The sequence below is a fragment of the Ictalurus punctatus genome, chromosome 5 (assembly GCF_001660625.3).
Source record: "Ictalurus punctatus breed USDA103 chromosome 5, Coco_2.0, whole genome shotgun sequence".
NCBI classification, from domain to species: Eukaryota; Metazoa; Chordata; class Actinopteri; order Siluriformes; family Ictaluridae; genus Ictalurus; species Ictalurus punctatus.
Genome location: NC_030420.2, coordinates 35,265,817 through 35,281,041, shown reverse-complemented (window position 1 = coordinate 35,281,041; position 15,225 = coordinate 35,265,817). Strand labels below are relative to the sequence as shown.

General features: G+C 42.0%; 3 protein-coding genes across 9 annotated transcripts in view; 2 read left to right on the top strand and 1 right to left on the bottom strand.

Moving 5' to 3' along the window:
• Nucleotides 1-267: 267 nt before the first annotated feature.
• lrriq3 (leucine rich repeats and IQ motif containing 3) lies at nt 268-8,366 on the bottom strand. Of its 4 annotated transcripts, none has more exons than XM_053680545.1 (9): nt 8,134-8,366; nt 7,715-8,010; nt 7,024-7,347; nt 6,401-6,525; nt 6,171-6,261; nt 5,906-6,002; nt 4,568-5,279; nt 2,593-4,341; nt 268-863 (listed from the first exon to the last, which is right to left on the bottom strand). In XM_053680545.1, exons 2-8 carry the CDS (start codon nt 7,988-7,990, stop codon nt 4,182-4,184), a joined length of 1,785 nt encoding a protein of 594 aa, XP_053536520.1. In that variant the 5' UTR covers nt 7,991-8,010; nt 8,134-8,366; the 3' UTR covers nt 268-863; nt 2,593-4,181. The 4 variants fall into 4 exon arrangements, with proteins under 4 accessions (XP_053536520.1, XP_053536518.1, XP_017322751.1 ...); XM_053680543.1 differs by having other exon boundaries at nt 270-863; nt 2,582-4,341; nt 5,906-6,005; nt 8,134-8,364; XM_017467262.3 differs by having other exon boundaries at nt 270-863; nt 5,906-6,005; nt 8,134-8,364.
• A 159-nt stretch (nt 8,367-8,525) lies between these two features.
• Nucleotides 8,526-12,593, top strand: fpgt (fucose-1-phosphate guanylyltransferase). 2 transcript variants are annotated; one of them, XM_053680541.1, is made up of 5 exons: nt 8,526-8,604; nt 8,731-8,854; nt 9,218-9,382; nt 9,465-9,557; nt 10,446-12,593. In XM_053680541.1, the coding sequence occupies exons 2-5, from the start codon at nt 8,761-8,763 to the stop codon at nt 11,816-11,818; spliced, it is 1,725 nt and encodes a 574-aa protein (XP_053536516.1). In that variant the 5' UTR covers nt 8,526-8,604; nt 8,731-8,760; the 3' UTR covers nt 11,819-12,593. The 2 variants fall into 2 exon arrangements, with proteins under 2 accessions (XP_053536516.1, XP_053536517.1); XM_053680542.1 differs by having other exon boundaries at nt 8,544-8,854; nt 9,266-9,382.
• A 467-nt stretch (nt 12,594-13,060) lies between these two features.
• The window catches only part of tnni3k (TNNI3 interacting kinase), an 18,155-nt gene continuing 15,990 nt past the window's right edge, over nt 13,061-15,225 (top strand). The window contains exon 1 of one of the 3 annotated variants that reach the window (XM_053680538.1): nt 13,061-13,323. In XM_053680538.1, the coding sequence (XP_053536513.1) occupies nt 13,284-13,323 (40 nt within the window). In that variant the 5' untranslated portion in view covers nt 13,061-13,283. The remainder of the gene's footprint in view (nt 13,324-15,225) is intronic. The other 2 variants (XM_053680539.1, XM_053680537.1) reach the window with 2 other exon arrangements.

Here is a 15,225-nt window from a genome sequence, read left to right as displayed (position 1 = left end):
ATTTTAAGACATGTTTAGACAAGTTCCTTTCCCAAATTTCTCCATCTGTGGATTAATAAAGTATTATCTTATCTTACGTTTATTCACCAGTTTGGGAAATTTATACAAATCATCATCTTCTTCTTCTAAATCCAGCATATTTCACATATTTTTCTGATAGAAAACGGTAATGGTATAAATACTGTGACTTTGTGTATAACAGCTTAATAACTAACACATTTATACTGGAAACACACAAGCTCATACCCTATACACTAATAATACACAGGAATAACTTGCTATTTTACAACACAAAATGTACACTACAAACACTTCCCTCTGCATTAGCATCTGCATTGTGTATGTGTGTGTGTGTGTGTGTGTGTGTGTGTAAGAAAGAGAGAGAGAGAGAAAATAACGAGACAGATCTTTACATTTAGCTTTATATTACAAACTACACATTTATATTAAACTTTACAAACTTTACTACAGATGGTTTGTCCAACACAAAGTTATATTCAGTTATAAACTGTTCAGAATAATTTTACATAAAGTGCTAGTCAATCTGAATAAAACATGATTTATTCCAGTTTATTGTAGTTTTCACACTATAAGCCGATGAAGAACACTATCCACATATTATCTGATGTACTTCATCTTTCTCACGCATTAATTAATGATTAATGATCTCCATTAGCTTGTTTATGTAAATAAAATGAAGTTTCTGTATTAAAGCATGCACACAGTGCACAGTTGTCGTAAGTGAAACAAAAAAATTTATAAAAAATCAGTTCCATTTGTGAGTTCCTACCCAGATCATTGATGGAGAACAGGGAGATGATGGAGAAAAATATGGAGATCTACAGGAACCCCAGCTTTGATGACTGTCAGGATTAAAAGAAGAAGAAGAGGAAAAATACGGCTTTATTTGTCACATATACATTACAGCACAGTGTGTGTGTGTGTGTGTGTGTGTGTGTGTGTGTGTGTGTGTGTGTGTGTTATATGGGTCTTACACTATGTAAACATATAGATGATGCACAGTATTTCTGAGTGCTTGGAACTGAACAGTGCTCAGGTGTGGAATGTGAAACGTTGGTATAGTCTTTAATTAAACCCCACACACTTCCTCTCTTACCTTAGCATTGATGAATTCATGTTTATTTAACTTTTCTGAGGTAAAGTTTAAAAAATATTTCTATTAAACTCTATAATTATACACTGTTTACTTCCCTGTTCACTGTGAGAGATACTGAAGTGGAATAAATTATCCATTCACACTCACAGGTGACGCTTGAGTGTGTGTGTGTGTGTGTGTGTGTGTGTGTGTGTGTGTGTGTGCGTGCATGTGTGTGCATGTGTGTGCGTGCGTGCGTGCGTGTGCATGTGTGTGTGCGTGTGTGTCTCAGCTGTCCTACCATAACCAGACCATGCCCATTGTTCTGTCCTACATATTCAATTCGATTCAGTTTTATTTGTATAGCACTTTTAACAATGGACATTGTCACAAAGCAGCTTTACTGAAATACAGCTATACGTATAAATTCCAGATAAAAATTTTATATTTATGAATTTTAATCTTAATGAGCAAGTCAGTGGCAACAGTGTTGAGGAAAACCTCCCTGAGATGATATGAGGAAGAAACCTTGAGAGGAACCATAAGGGAACCCGTCTTCATCTGGGTGACACTGGATAGTGCGATTATGGTGATTATGATTCATTATTCTTCCAAAAATATATATGTATTGGAGTAAAAGATTAGATTTTGAATCTCAACACAATGGTCAATCAAATCATATCTGTCCAGCCTAAAGCATAATATCAATTAGGGGAAGAAGGGAGGGTCATCCACAGCTGGCCATTTTCTGGCCAGATGAGAAATTACTGTTGAGGTCAGTGGTACATAGTTTTATCTCTCTGTCTCTTTAATCTACTTGCTGTAACTGTTTTTTTTTTATGTGTTAAGTGTAAGTTTTATTTATTTTCTTTGAGTGTTTTTTTGCACCTGTAGAGGAGAACTTTTTAAAGTTAATCTGTGTGATGTTCCCTTATGTGTTCAGTTTTGTTAGTAAACTGCACTGCTTTCACGAGCTCCACGTGTCGTCCCGCGTGTTCCTTCCACAATAACACCATGAAAGAACAGAAAAGAGTTACATATTAATAAGATATGTAAGAGATTATTAAGTATGCTTTTGCCATATAGTGGTTTAAGAGAATGTACATTGTGTACAAAATACAGTACAAGCAGGAACTTCTAGCTTCATAGCTAGAAGACTAGCTATGACAGCATGAGTAAAATGGACAGCCAGAAGGTAACACAGGCATGAGGGCACCATGCACCATAAGAGACCTGAGAAAAGGTCTGACTCATAATCGCACTTTCCGGTGTCACCCAGATGAGGATGGGTTCTCTTTTGAGTCTGGTTCCTCTCAAGGTTTCTTACTCATATCATCTCAGAGAGGTTTTTCTTGGTCATATAGGATGTAAATCTAAATCTATATCTGGATCTATATTTTATGTCCCTTTTCACTTCTGGACCCTCAATCTGAGTGGAGTGACAGAGAGATGTACAATTCTTAAAAGAGTATGGAATCCACCTACTGTGAGCTCACCTTCTTTCCACGTTATGTTTGGTTCATGAGTGGTTAACCATGGAGAGCACAGGACATCAGGGTTTTGCAGTGATTTGATGAGCATAAATGAGATACCATGAAAGAACAAGAAGCATACACAAAGATCAAACATGCATTAGTGTCCATTTGTTTTATATATGCTTGGGACAGGGGGCATGGTGGCTTAGTGGTTAGCGTGTTTGTCTCACAGCTCCAGGGTCGGGGGTTTGATTCCCACCCTGTGTGTGTGGAGTTTGCACGTTCTCGCCCGTGCTTCAGGGGTTTCCTCTGGGTACTCCGGTTTCCTCCCCCAGTCCAAAGACATGCATTGTAGGCTGATTGTCATGTCCAAATGGTCCGTAGTGTATGAATGGGTGTGTGATGTGTGTGTTATTGAGCCCTGCAATGGATTGGCACGCCGTCCAGGGTGTACCCTGCCTTGTTCCCCATGCTCCCTGGGATAGGCTTCAGGTTCCTTGTGACCCAGTAATGATAAGCGGTACAGAAAGTGGATGGATGAATGAATGATTGGGACAGTAAATACGTGTAGGGAATGAGGAAGAGTTCTAAAATTTGGGGAAGGTTGCCCTCTGGTGGCATGGTGGTGGATGTGACAACTTTTTAATCCCTTTATGTGGAGCAAACAAGTCCCTGTGAATGAGCTGTTACTAAAGAAATGTAGTAATGTAATATTAATGCACTGGTTCTAATGTATAAGAACCAGTGCATTAATATAAACATATGATTTGCAGATGCATTATTGTTAGAGCTACAGTTATATAAGGAATTACACATTTTCAATAATGAAAATGATGCATGCCAGGGAGGTTGGGGGGCAGATGTTGTGATGCAGCATGATGTGGACCAGTTGTTGTCATTTTCTCTCTGTTTCTGAGACCGGAACATGGAAATTCCTACATCTTGAGGACTTTCCTGTGCTGGGAAACTTTGCAAAGCACCGTGACTGTTACAAAGCACTTATAAATTCCATAAATGTTAAATAAATGTCTTGCAAAAAAAACAGCATCATATAAACAATTATACAGTCTTAGATTGTGTACAAGTTACTGTAGAAACAATAATGTATTAGAACGAGTGCAGTAATATTAACCGATCATTTGTCTGAGCCGTGCTGTTATAAATAAATAATGTACACCTTCTGCCCAATCTTACTGGCGAATTCAACCGCGCTGCAAAATCCAGAATTCAAAAGCACTGTGGTGTAATAAAGAATAAGGAACTAGTGACTATATTTATTTCATAGTATTTGAGATGAGATGAAATTTATACTCGAGATAAATCAGTGAAGGAGCATTTTTCCATGATAAGATGATCGTAAAGTATGCATTAAAGATTAATGTTGAGACTGTGACTGTGAAAGTTTAATTTGGAAAAAATACTCAGTATATTGTTCTGTATTTAAACACGTTTGTTATGATGTGATGGATGTTATTATGTCATGGAGCTTAAGGCCAGTGTTGGGAAGTAAAAGTTCTCCTGTACGTGTTTAAAGCCAAAATTCACTTCAGAATTAATATTTATACAGATATTTAAACAAAGATGTTTAGTTTAATAGTTTTTATGCTAGCTTACACAAATTTTATTTTATTTACATTTACATGTCTGTCTACTGAACGTCCACTGAGTATCGGCTGGATTTCACCTGAATTCCCCCTGTCTGAGAGACACTGTATCTGAAGTAGTAGAGGGCTTATGGATATCCAAGACATCATGGGTTTATTCTGCTTCCTGTAAGAAAGAACAGAAAAACAATAACACTGGAATAACTGAAATAAATTAATTCTATAGTGTGTTTACTTTTGTACTCTAGTTTCAGTTTTTCACACAGAATGCAGCAAAATTACACCTGAAAACAGTTCAGTACATCAGTGCCTGAAACTCTGGACATTAATTTCAGTTTTCCCCAGGTATGTAAGGTACCATACCTGTTGTCCAGGTGTGTAAGGTACTGTACCTGTTCTCCAGGTGTCCCTGAGAGCCAGGGTGCTGTGTGCCGATAGCGATCTGTCGTCTCCTCTCATGCTGAGTCTCGCTGAGTCTGCGTCCTGTGCAGTATTTACTGAAGGCCTTAGTCAAAGCACCATGCTGTCGGCTGAAGCGCTTCACTGTCTCCTGCTCCATCATGTTCCTCTGCTTCTCCACCAGGAACCTGAGGTACTTCTGATGGACTAGCTGCACCTCCTGCTCCTGCCTGGTTCTCTGCAATTTGAGTGTTTTCTCCAGTCTGTCTCGCTCTTGTTCATGCCTCAGTAGTGTCCCTGTCCTTTGAGCTTCCACGAATCCTTCACGGTGACCTCGGGCTTCATTACGATGATTCTGCACCTCTATCACTCGCTTGGCTCGCTCCCTCAGTCCCTCCTCCTTCTCTCTCTCCTCATACGCTCTCTCTATTGCTTGGAACATGGCGAGGCTCAGACAGTCATGGTGTCGGACAACGAGGCGCTTCTGTGCACTGATGTTAGGTGGGCGTGGCAGTGGGGCAGTGGGGGGGTTGGATTTCTGTGTGTGGAAATGGGTGATGCCATCCCGGATGTCCTGCCTGTTCCTTTTTTGGGATATCAGCATGTCTACACACGACTTGGACAAGTACGTCATGGCCTTAAAGCCAAAAAGACGAAAACTCTCCAAGTCCATCACCTCATCATGACGTTCCATAAATCTGATATCTACAGTTCAACAACATAAACTCTAAATTAAATACATCATTCTTCATTTCTCCATCTCAACATGATATATTAGCCTATATTTTTATGTCATGATCATTGACTGAGATTTCCATGCCATTCCTAGTACCGTTACATTATTGAAAGATTTTAAAGAAATTGGTCTTGACCAGTTCCCCATCATACGACATCTAGCTACCGAGAGGATAAAGGCAAACATGATCTTCCTCTGAGACACGTGAAGCCACCCAACAGCATCTTTTTGACATGCGGCATAACACACTTGGAACAAAATGCTATCTACCCTGTTAGCGATGGACGGCTGGATTTGAAGTTGCAACCTCCAGACCAAAGAATGAATGCTTTTTTGTTGTGCTACTTAAGAGCAAGAAAAAAAATTTAGCTTTCACTGATTATTATTTTAACAATAAATGAGCTTTGTCTAAATCTCAATCTGTATTTACATTTATTATATATTATCAGTTTCACTTCACTCAGAATGTTTACACATGACAAAACTGTAAAGAAGATGTAAATAAAAGATGCAAGTAAATGTTCAGACAGGGGTTTTATTGTGTTGTTCATGATTGTTTTTTGCTTGTTTTGTGGCATCCTATAAAGGTACTCACTGAGTTTGTCTCCATGGCTACTCAGCTGAGGAGTGTTACAAGGTGGTTTGAGGTCCGTCAGTGTCCTGCAGTGGAAAGATCTAAAGCTCATCATGTCCTGCTGTAGACAGAATGTAAGAGAAGGACAGGATCACTTACTCAGAGTTGCTGAAATGAACAAGAACTCATGAACACACACACACACACACACACACACACACACACACACACACACACACACACAGACACACACACACACAGATACAAGAACACAAGGATCACTCACAATCCATGGTCTTCTGCTGATCTCCCACACAGAACCCACACGAGTCACATTCCTCACTAACGTTTTCATAGGAACTGGTGCTCCACACAATCTGACACAAGATCACCATTTATTTAAATATACCACGTGTGTGTGTGTGTGTGTGTGTGTGTGTGTGTGTGTGTGTGCATGTGTATGCATGTGTGTGTGTGTGTGTGTGTGTGAATGTGTGTGTGTGTGTGTGTACTTACCCCAGACGTCTCCTGGTCAGATGGCCTCTAATCCACTTCTGGATGATGAGTGTTGGAGAAATTGCGGCTTGGACTTTATTTATTTCTGAAATTATTCCACGCAGCACTTTCACCTCATCTGAATCCTGAAATGAAAAGAGCTGTCAGTCTCAGTGAAGGAGGCGTGGCCTCTGTATCTATCAGTCTCAGTGAAAGAGGAGTGGCCTTTGTATCGGTCAGTCTCAGTGAAAGAGGCGTGGCCTCTGTATCGGTCGGTCTCAGTGAAAGAGGCGTGGCCTCTGTATCTGTCAGTCTCAGTGAAGGAGGCGTGGCCTCTGTATCTGTCAGTCTCAGTGAAAGAGGCGTGGACTCTGTATCTGTCAGTCTCAGTGAAAGAGGCGTGGACTCTGTATCTGTCAGTCTCAGTGAAAGAGGCGTGGACTCTGTATTTGTCAGTCTCAGTGAAAGAGGCATGGCCTCTGTATAGACGTGATAAAAACATGCAGAACTTTTTTCCTGACTCGTATTTTAGATAAAAAGATTTGAATTTTGCAATAACACTGATGTGATGTCAAACATAATAAAAAAGAAGCAGATAATAAAAAAGGATTAGTGTGAGTGTTTAATGCGTGTGTTAAAGTCACCGTGTTTACTGATGAATACAGATTGATCGATAAATTTGGTGTCATGGCTTTAAATCTGTGAGGAAGTTGCCAGTTTTCAATGATCTCTTCATCTGAGATAACGTGATGGTCCAGGGCCTTCAGGCTGAAAATGCTGTTAATGACACAGTGTCTGTAGTTTCTCATCTGACTGAGTGGCGTTTCATACAGAGTTAAAGCACTCAGAGATGGACAAACACTCAGACCTGAAACATCACTCATCACAGAAATATCATTATCATGCAGAAACAGCAGCTGTAAAGCCTTCAGATTCTTCCAGAATGAAGCTTCAGGTAGCTGAGTGATCTGAACACACACACACACACACACACACACACACACACACACACACACACACACGCAAATCTTTAAAAGTGTCACAGAAATTAATCTGTTTAGATTTGATGTTAAATTGTAAAGATGCTATTCTAAATGACATTTTTGCACGTTTGGAGCTAATCTCTCCTGTAATTTGTACTTTTTCCCACTCTGTAAACAATTTTAAAGATAACTCTGTGTGTGTGTGTGTGTGTGTGTGTGTGTGTGTGTGTGTGTGTGTGTGTGTGTAATTACATAATAATGATGTAATATTTATGCACATGAATATTTTTCTGCAATTAACACACAGCTCTCCTGGATGTACACACTGAATAAATGAGGTTATGAGATGAACCTGGTTGCCTTTGAGGTCGAGCTTCAGTAAGTTCTCACACTGCCGCAGCGGCTCGATGTCGGTGATGAAGTTATCACACAGCACACACACTCTCAGAGCTCCGAACACACACACACCCTTGAGGCTGTGTAACCGGAGAGCACACCTCCGCACCACCTCCACGTCCTGCTCACCACACACTGAGGAGGGAGAAGAGGATGAAGATAATGATGAAGATGTGCGTCCATCTTCCAGGTTTAAAGACTCAAAATCCGTCTGAACTCTGATGTTCTCCATCAGCACCTCACTCTTTTAATCTACACAGAGACAGAATTATAGGTCATTATAACGGTCGAAACAGCACCATAAAATAATAATAATACATTTTAAAAGCTCTCTATATATACTCTAAACAGCACGTTTGAGGGTAAATGTCTGACATAAATGCAACAGGCTCTAAATCCTGACACCTAACCTGAACAATCACAACAGTAATGGTAAAGTTGCCATAGCAACAGTACTTTGAAAAGGCGCTTTTTTAAAATTAAATTTTATACATTTTAATTTGTGTACTCAAACTTTAATATATATTTATATATAATACAAGCAGCATTTACGTTGTGAATTAATTACATAATCATAAATCGTAAAATTATCAAAACTGCAGCCGGTTTACGAAACTTCCGGTTATTAACCAGGAAGCAGTGATATAAACACTGCAGTGACGTTTTGTGTCTTACCCGTATTCCGGTAATTCCGCCTTCTGACCACTGATTGGCTGGTATGCTCACGTTGCGTTTTAGGATTGGTTACTACGAACAAACATTTCACCAATCAAAATCAGATTAGTCGGAATAGCGGTGATAAAAAAAACCGTGGACGAGCCAGTGCTTCTTACTTACACGGATGAAGTTAGTAACATTCAGATTATCAGATTATTTAACAGCTAATTAACAAATAAACGACGTAAAAAATGGCTAAACCCCATGTCGTTAATTGTTGATGCGTGTCTCTCACTTTGTTTGTTTGACTTTTAGCTCGCTGAGGTAATCGAGCTAATTTCCACAATGGCAGAGCAAACAAAAAAAATCAAATGTATAAAAAACATACATCTGGCAAAATCCACTAAAGACAAATTGGATAAATTCAACAGAATAAGGGGTAAATATCATCACTTCAATGTGTGTGTGTGTGTGTATATATATATATATATATATATATATATATATATATATATATATATATATAGTTGGTGTATATAATTAAAGGTGTATTTAGAACAGGTATCACCAGGTCACTAACCCTCTTCCCTGAGATCTTCCTTCCTGCAGGTTTCATCTCCAGCCAAAATCTAACACATCTTTTAGTTGATCAAGAACTTCTTAAAGCAGTGATGAGATGATCAGGTGGACGCCATTGTGGTTGGAGCTAAAGTCTTCAGGAAGGTAGATCTCCAGGAACAGGGCTGGTGACCTCTGCTCATATGATTAAAGGTATAGTTGTGGTTTATTACGTGTGTACCAGGTGCTGACGTGAAATCTTGTGGGTTTTGGGACCTGGTGGTGATCACAGCAGTAGATGAAGATCAAAGGTGTTGGTATGAAGTTCAGCTACAGGAGAAGATCCGCAGGCGAGAGCTTCCCCTCAGTGTTTATCATGTGTTTGCAGATCCTCCAGGCTACAAAATCGGCGAGTACAAGAACAGAAAATCACCTGAAATACAAATTCATCCTGAATTATGAAAATAACATGTGTTTGTGTGTGTGTTCAGGTAATGGAGGCTCAACACTACACGTTCTGCAGCTCCTGAGTGATGAGTATGGAGAGTCTTTATCCAGATTCAGAGTGCTCCTCATCCACGCTGGTGAACTTTTACACTTTAAACTCATCACCTGAAATTCCCTGATAAATTGAACAATACAGACTGGTGCTTATGTTATGTTATGGTGCTAATGTTCCTCAGATTGATCTTTATATATAAGTTTATCAGTTTATTAACGGCTTATTAAGGATTAATTGAGGATTAATAAGTGTGTTAGAGCTTCTGATCAGAGCTAAAGAATTAAAGTAGCAGTTTATAGCCTCTGGTAGGGGGCGTGGCCTAAAGTCTGATGGTGGAGTGGTGGATTTGGGATTTACTGTTTATATTTAATCATATCATGTCAAAGTAGTGTTAAAGCTGTGGTTATAACACATCTGAGGTGTTTATCTGTAAAGTATCCACAGCGCCATCCTGTGGCTTTTTAGGTAATTACATTTTCTAAACTGTTCTAGATCAGGGCTTCTCAAACTTTCGCAGCCATGATCTCCTTCCACAGTGAAAGAATTCCCAAATATGCCCTTTATGATCAGAGCACAGATTTAATACAAATTAAAAATAGCACAAATACGTCATAATTATTTATTTGAGCCATTAAATCACCACTTCCTGCTTTTATTATAATTACAGTTAGATTAACATTTATTATTATTAGTAGTAGTAGTAGTAGTATTACTTTTTTTTTTAGATATTAATTTTTAGATGAACTGTTTTCATTTCAAGTAATCGCTCAGTTTTGCAGTCACAGACCACACTTTGAGAACCATGGTTCTAGATCACATCATTAGTCTGATTATTTCAAATGAAAATCACAATCAAAGAAAACATTACACAGATCATATATATATATATATATATATATATATATATATATATATATATATATATATACATATATATGTATAGTCTGTGTGTGTGTGTGTGTGTGCACAGGAGGGTGGAGTCAGCGTTTACCCCACGCCAGCGCTCTGGGGAAGATCTTCATGGCTCTTCCACTGGGAGATCGTGTGTATCAGATGTTGGATCTGAAGCTGCTCATGTATGTGGATTTTCCTGCTCACATGAATCCTGGCGTGTTGGTCACATGTGCTGATGACATCGAGCTCTACAGTGCCATCCCCAGGGTGGAGTTTAATAAACCTGGCTTCACCGCTCTCGCACACCCCTCCCCCCTGTCCATCGGCCAGTCACACGGCGTGTTTGTTCTCGAACGCGGAGATGAGCCGCCTGTCCATGATGTGGAATATAGAACCTGTGTCCAGTTCCTGCACAAGCCTAGTGTGGAAGTAATGCACAGGAGTGGCGCAGTAATCAGGAAGCAGGATGATGAAGTGGTCTACACGGACAGCACGTATTACATCAGTTATGGCACGGTGGAGACGCTGCTGGTCCTGTTCAGAGAAATCGGACCTCTGAGGTGTGAGATTGACGCCTACGGAGACTTTCTGCAGAGTTTAGGAACAAGCGCTACGGCTGAGTACATCAACAACACTGAGAATGTGATGAAGAAGGAGAAAGATCTGGTGGAGGCCAGAAAGAAGATCTTTGAGCATCTAAGAGGAACAAAGCTGAATGTTGTAATCCTCAACGAGTCAAAATTCTACCACCTGGGCACCATAGAAGAGTACCTGTTCCACCTCACTGTAGATCCGTGTCTACGAGAGGAACTCGGCCTCCAGACCATCACCTTCAGCTCATGTCCTCTGGACGTATGTGAGAATAAAAACGTGTGTGTCATACAGAGCATCGTCCACCCAAGTGCACGAGTGTGTGAGAGCAGTGTGGTGGAGTTCTCCAGGCTGGAGGATGGAGTCGAGCTGGGACGGAGCTCCATCATCAGTAGCTGCTGGGTGGAAAAGGGTCTCTTCGTTCCCTCCAACACCTTCATGCACTCGTTTGCCGTGTGTTCAGATGGCAGGACGAAATTCATCACTGTGGCATTTGGCATTCAGGATGATCTGAAGAAGACGGTGTCCAGCCGTGAAGACGTGAGCAGGTTGGAGGTGTTTGGTGTTTCTGTGGGAGAGTGTGTGAGTCGCTGGGGACTGAGCATAGGGGACATCAGGGTCTCAGGAGACGGCTGTGTGTGCAACCTTTGGACCTGCTGCATGTTTCCCGTGTGTGAGGACATGAAGACCTCATTTTCTGTCGCGCTTCAGATGGTCCAAGCAGCTCATGGAGATGGAGTTGTGAGTTTACACAAATACACACTGCTCTCACTGCAGGACATCCTCCACCACAAAGATCTGGAGACCATGTTGCGGTTCAGAAACGATCTGTATGAGGTAATTCTGCAGGGAAAATGAGATGCAACACATCAGGACTACCAACATCTGGGAAGAATATCAAGATCTTATATATCTTATATAATATATCGTATATCCAGCTAAATGGAACACATCGCATTTTTAAAAAAATTAAGCCCTTATCTCCTGCAATGTGTGTTTGTGTTTCAGAATTTACTGTCTACGATCTCCTCACATCACAATCTCTTCACGTCACTATCTCCTCACGCCACAATCTCTTCACGTCACCATCTCCCCACGTCACTATCTCCTCACGCCACAATCTCTTCACGTCACTATCTCCTCACGCCACAATCTCTTCACGTCACTATCTCCTCACGCCACAATCTCTTCACGTCACTATCTCCTCATGCCACAATCTCTACACGTCACTATCTCCTCACGCCACTATCTCACGTCACTATCTCCTCACGCCACAATCTCTTCACGTCACTATCTCACGTCACTATCTCCTCACGCCACAATCTCTTCACGTCACTATCTCCTCATGCCACTATCTCACGTCACTATCTCCTCACGCCACAATCTCTTCACGTCACTATCTCACATCACTATCTCACGTCACTATCTCCTCACGCCACAATCTCTTCAGGTCACTATGTCCTCACGTCACTATCTCCTCACGTCATGATCTCTTCACAGGGTTCTGATTCTCTTTCTCTGCACTCTGACTGTCAGCGGGTTTTAAAGCTCTGATGATGTGTATAAATTTGCTCTGATTCTTGATATTGTAGAAAATATATAAAATATAAAAAAATTAAATTCTGTTCTATTATCTTCTGTATCAACTGATTATTATTATCAGCACACAGAAATCCAGATGTTTTTATTTGATGTTTAAAAGTTTTATATTTTAGACTCATAATGTGAAGATAGAGAGAAACAAAGTTACAGCTGTTTTATCTTTGTCCTCACACACACACACACACACACACACACACACTCATATACACAAACACACACACATATACACAAACACACACTCATATTCACAAACACACACTCATATACACAAACACCGTTAACTAAGTTGTTTAACACGTTTAGATGTAAATATGAGGAAATGAAGCTGAAATTCTGATCTATCGTCTCATATTCATCGTTTGATCTCAAAGCCAAATGTCTTCCATGTACAACACAAACAAAAGAATTGGCCTTGCTGTTCCATTACATTTGGAGGTGACTGTTTATACACACACACACACACACACACACACACACACACACACACACACACACACACAAAGGTTTATCAAGGTTCAGCTGTCACACATTCCTCCCAGAGCTGCTGTTTATTTTTAGCAGTAAGGCGGTGATCCTCTGCTTTATCTTCTTGCCTCTGCATTGTGCTCAGGGAGGCATAGTGTTTATTAACGAGTGGTGTTTATCCCAACAGCATTGTAGTGTTCAGCAAGGAGCAGTGTTTATCACAGTGACATTACAGTGTTCTGTAAGGAGTGGGGTGATGGGGAATTATAAATCCAGACCAACACAGACATGTACAGGTAAAAACTAAGAACCTGAGTGTGAGCTGTTTATAACTGTGTTCAGTGATTATTACAGTTTTCAGTGAGTGTTCAGAGTTTATGAAAGTGTTCAGTGATTGTAACAGTGTGAAGTATTGAACCATTTCCACTGTTTGTAACAGTGTTCAGAGTTTAGAAGTGTTCAGGTTTGTAAATATTCAGTGTTGAGTGTTTAAGTGTTAAGTGTTTGTAAAAGTGTTCAGTGTGTATGACAGTGTTCAGTTTCATGATTTGGGAGATCAGCAGGAGAAAATAAAAAATAATTAAATTAGCACTAACACCGCTGCTGTCACGCTACCTGCAGGAGACAAGCGCAGACAGGCAGGGCGGCGAGTGCAGGAAAGATGTGAGATGAATAGCAGAAAACAGACGAATATCAGCGAACAATCCAACTGGGATAAAGCGAGGAATCGTATCCATAGATAACAGGCAGGAAAGTCCAGATACCGGGAAAAACTAGATTAACTCTAAGGCTTGGTAGTACCACTAAGTCACAAGAAGTAAGCGTTTACTTCACCAATGCACGACGCTTAACGTCACAGGTGTTGGTGATCAATACTCAGGTGAACTTGAGCGCAGGCATGGCTGGGAAGTGTAGTCCCCATCCGCCATGTCCGCAAGTGGTGCTGTCCTCTGAGTATTGCGGCCGCAAGTTTGCTGTGGCGTAACAGAGCCCCTCCCCCCCAAAGGGCTCACTCCGGGAGCCGAATCCCTCCGAGGCCTCCCTCTCCTCCAGGGTCCCAACCTCTCTGGGTGAGCCGCTTGGAAGTCTCTGCGCAGACTCGTGTCCAGGATGTCCTGGGCTGGGACCCAACAATGTTCTTCTGGGCCATATCCCTCCCAGTCTACCAGGTATTCGAGCTTGCCCCTCCTCCATCTGGAGTTCAGGATCTCGCGGACACGGTAGGCTGGGCAGCCTTCAATCTCTAGTGGTTCCGGTGGGTGGTCCTCTGGTACCGACGTGGCCAAGGGGCCCATTATGACTGGTTTGAGAAGCGAAACATGGAAGACTGGACGACGCCCCCAGCAGGACTGGAACGCTGGACGACACACCCAGCGGGACTGGACAGCAGGACAGCTTCCCCGGGTGGACAGGGCAGCGGGACAGCCTCCTCAGCTGGACTCGACAGCGGGACAGCTTCCTCGGCTGGACAGGGCAGCGGGATGGCTTCCTCAGTTGGAATGGACAGTGGGACGGCTTCCTCGGCTGGACAGGGCAGCAGGGCAGCAGGACAGCCTCCTCAGCCGGGCTGGACAGTGGGACAGCTTCCTCAACTGGACTGGACAACGGGACAGCTTCCTCTTCGGGCTGGAGCTCCGAAGCTGAGACCTCCCCGTCGGTCTCGGGCTGGAGCTCTGAGGCCGCCAAGTCGACCTCAGATGGGAGCCCAGAGGTTTCCATGTTAACCTCGGGCTGGAGCTCCACAGCTGAGACCTCCCCGTAGGTCTCAAGCTGGACCTCTGATGTTGCGGTCTCCCCCCCCCCCCCCAAAAAAAAAGTTCTAAGCCAGCCTTCGGTTCCGGACCGGGCAGGGTGACTGGGTTCTCAGCAGGGCAGGAAGGTGAGACGCAGTTTGGCACCACGGGAAGGGGGCTAAGCGCCTCTAGGTTGCGGAGTATCTGATCCATCTCAACCTCCCACCGCTTCCACTGCAACTCCTCCTGCTGTATCTTCAGCGCAACTTGCTACTCCACCTGCTGCTTCCTTAGCGCAGCTTGGTACTCCTCCTGTTGCTTCCACTGCCAAGTGTAATACTCCTCTGGTGTCGGGAAGTCCCAGTAGTAACGAAATTTCCCGACACTGAGCTGTCCTGCTACTTCCATATTTAGGCGCAGTATTCTGTAACGACACGAGACTATAACCAGGAAGTAATCGCAGAA

What these genes read in the sequence shown, in the direction of transcription:
- lrriq3 (XM_053680543.1), bottom strand. Translation starts at nt 7,990, where the DNA reads ATGGAGAACATCAGAGTTCAGACGGATTTTGAGTCTTTAAACCTGGAA. An exon ending in TCGACCTCAAAGGCAACCAG is followed by an intron (nt 7,348 to 7,714) that starts GTTCATCTCATA and finishes GTGTGTGTTCAG; the next exon opens with ATCACTCAGCTACCTGAAGC. An exon ending in TGTATTCATCAGTAAACACG is followed by an intron (nt 6,526 to 7,023) that starts GTGACTTTAACA and finishes TTTTCATTTCAG; the next exon opens with GATTCAGATGAGGTGAAAGT.
- fpgt (XM_053680541.1), top strand. Translation starts at nt 8,761, where the DNA reads ATGGCAGAGCAAACAAAAAAAATCAAATGTATAAAAAACATACATCTG. An exon ending in TCCTCCAGGCTACAAAATCG is followed by an intron (nt 9,383 to 9,464) that starts GCGAGTACAAGA and finishes GTGTGTGTTCAG; the next exon opens with GTAATGGAGGCTCAACACTA. An exon ending in AGTGCTCCTCATCCACGCTG is followed by an intron (nt 9,558 to 10,445) that starts GTGAACTTTTAC and finishes GTGTGTGCACAG; the next exon opens with GAGGGTGGAGTCAGCGTTTA.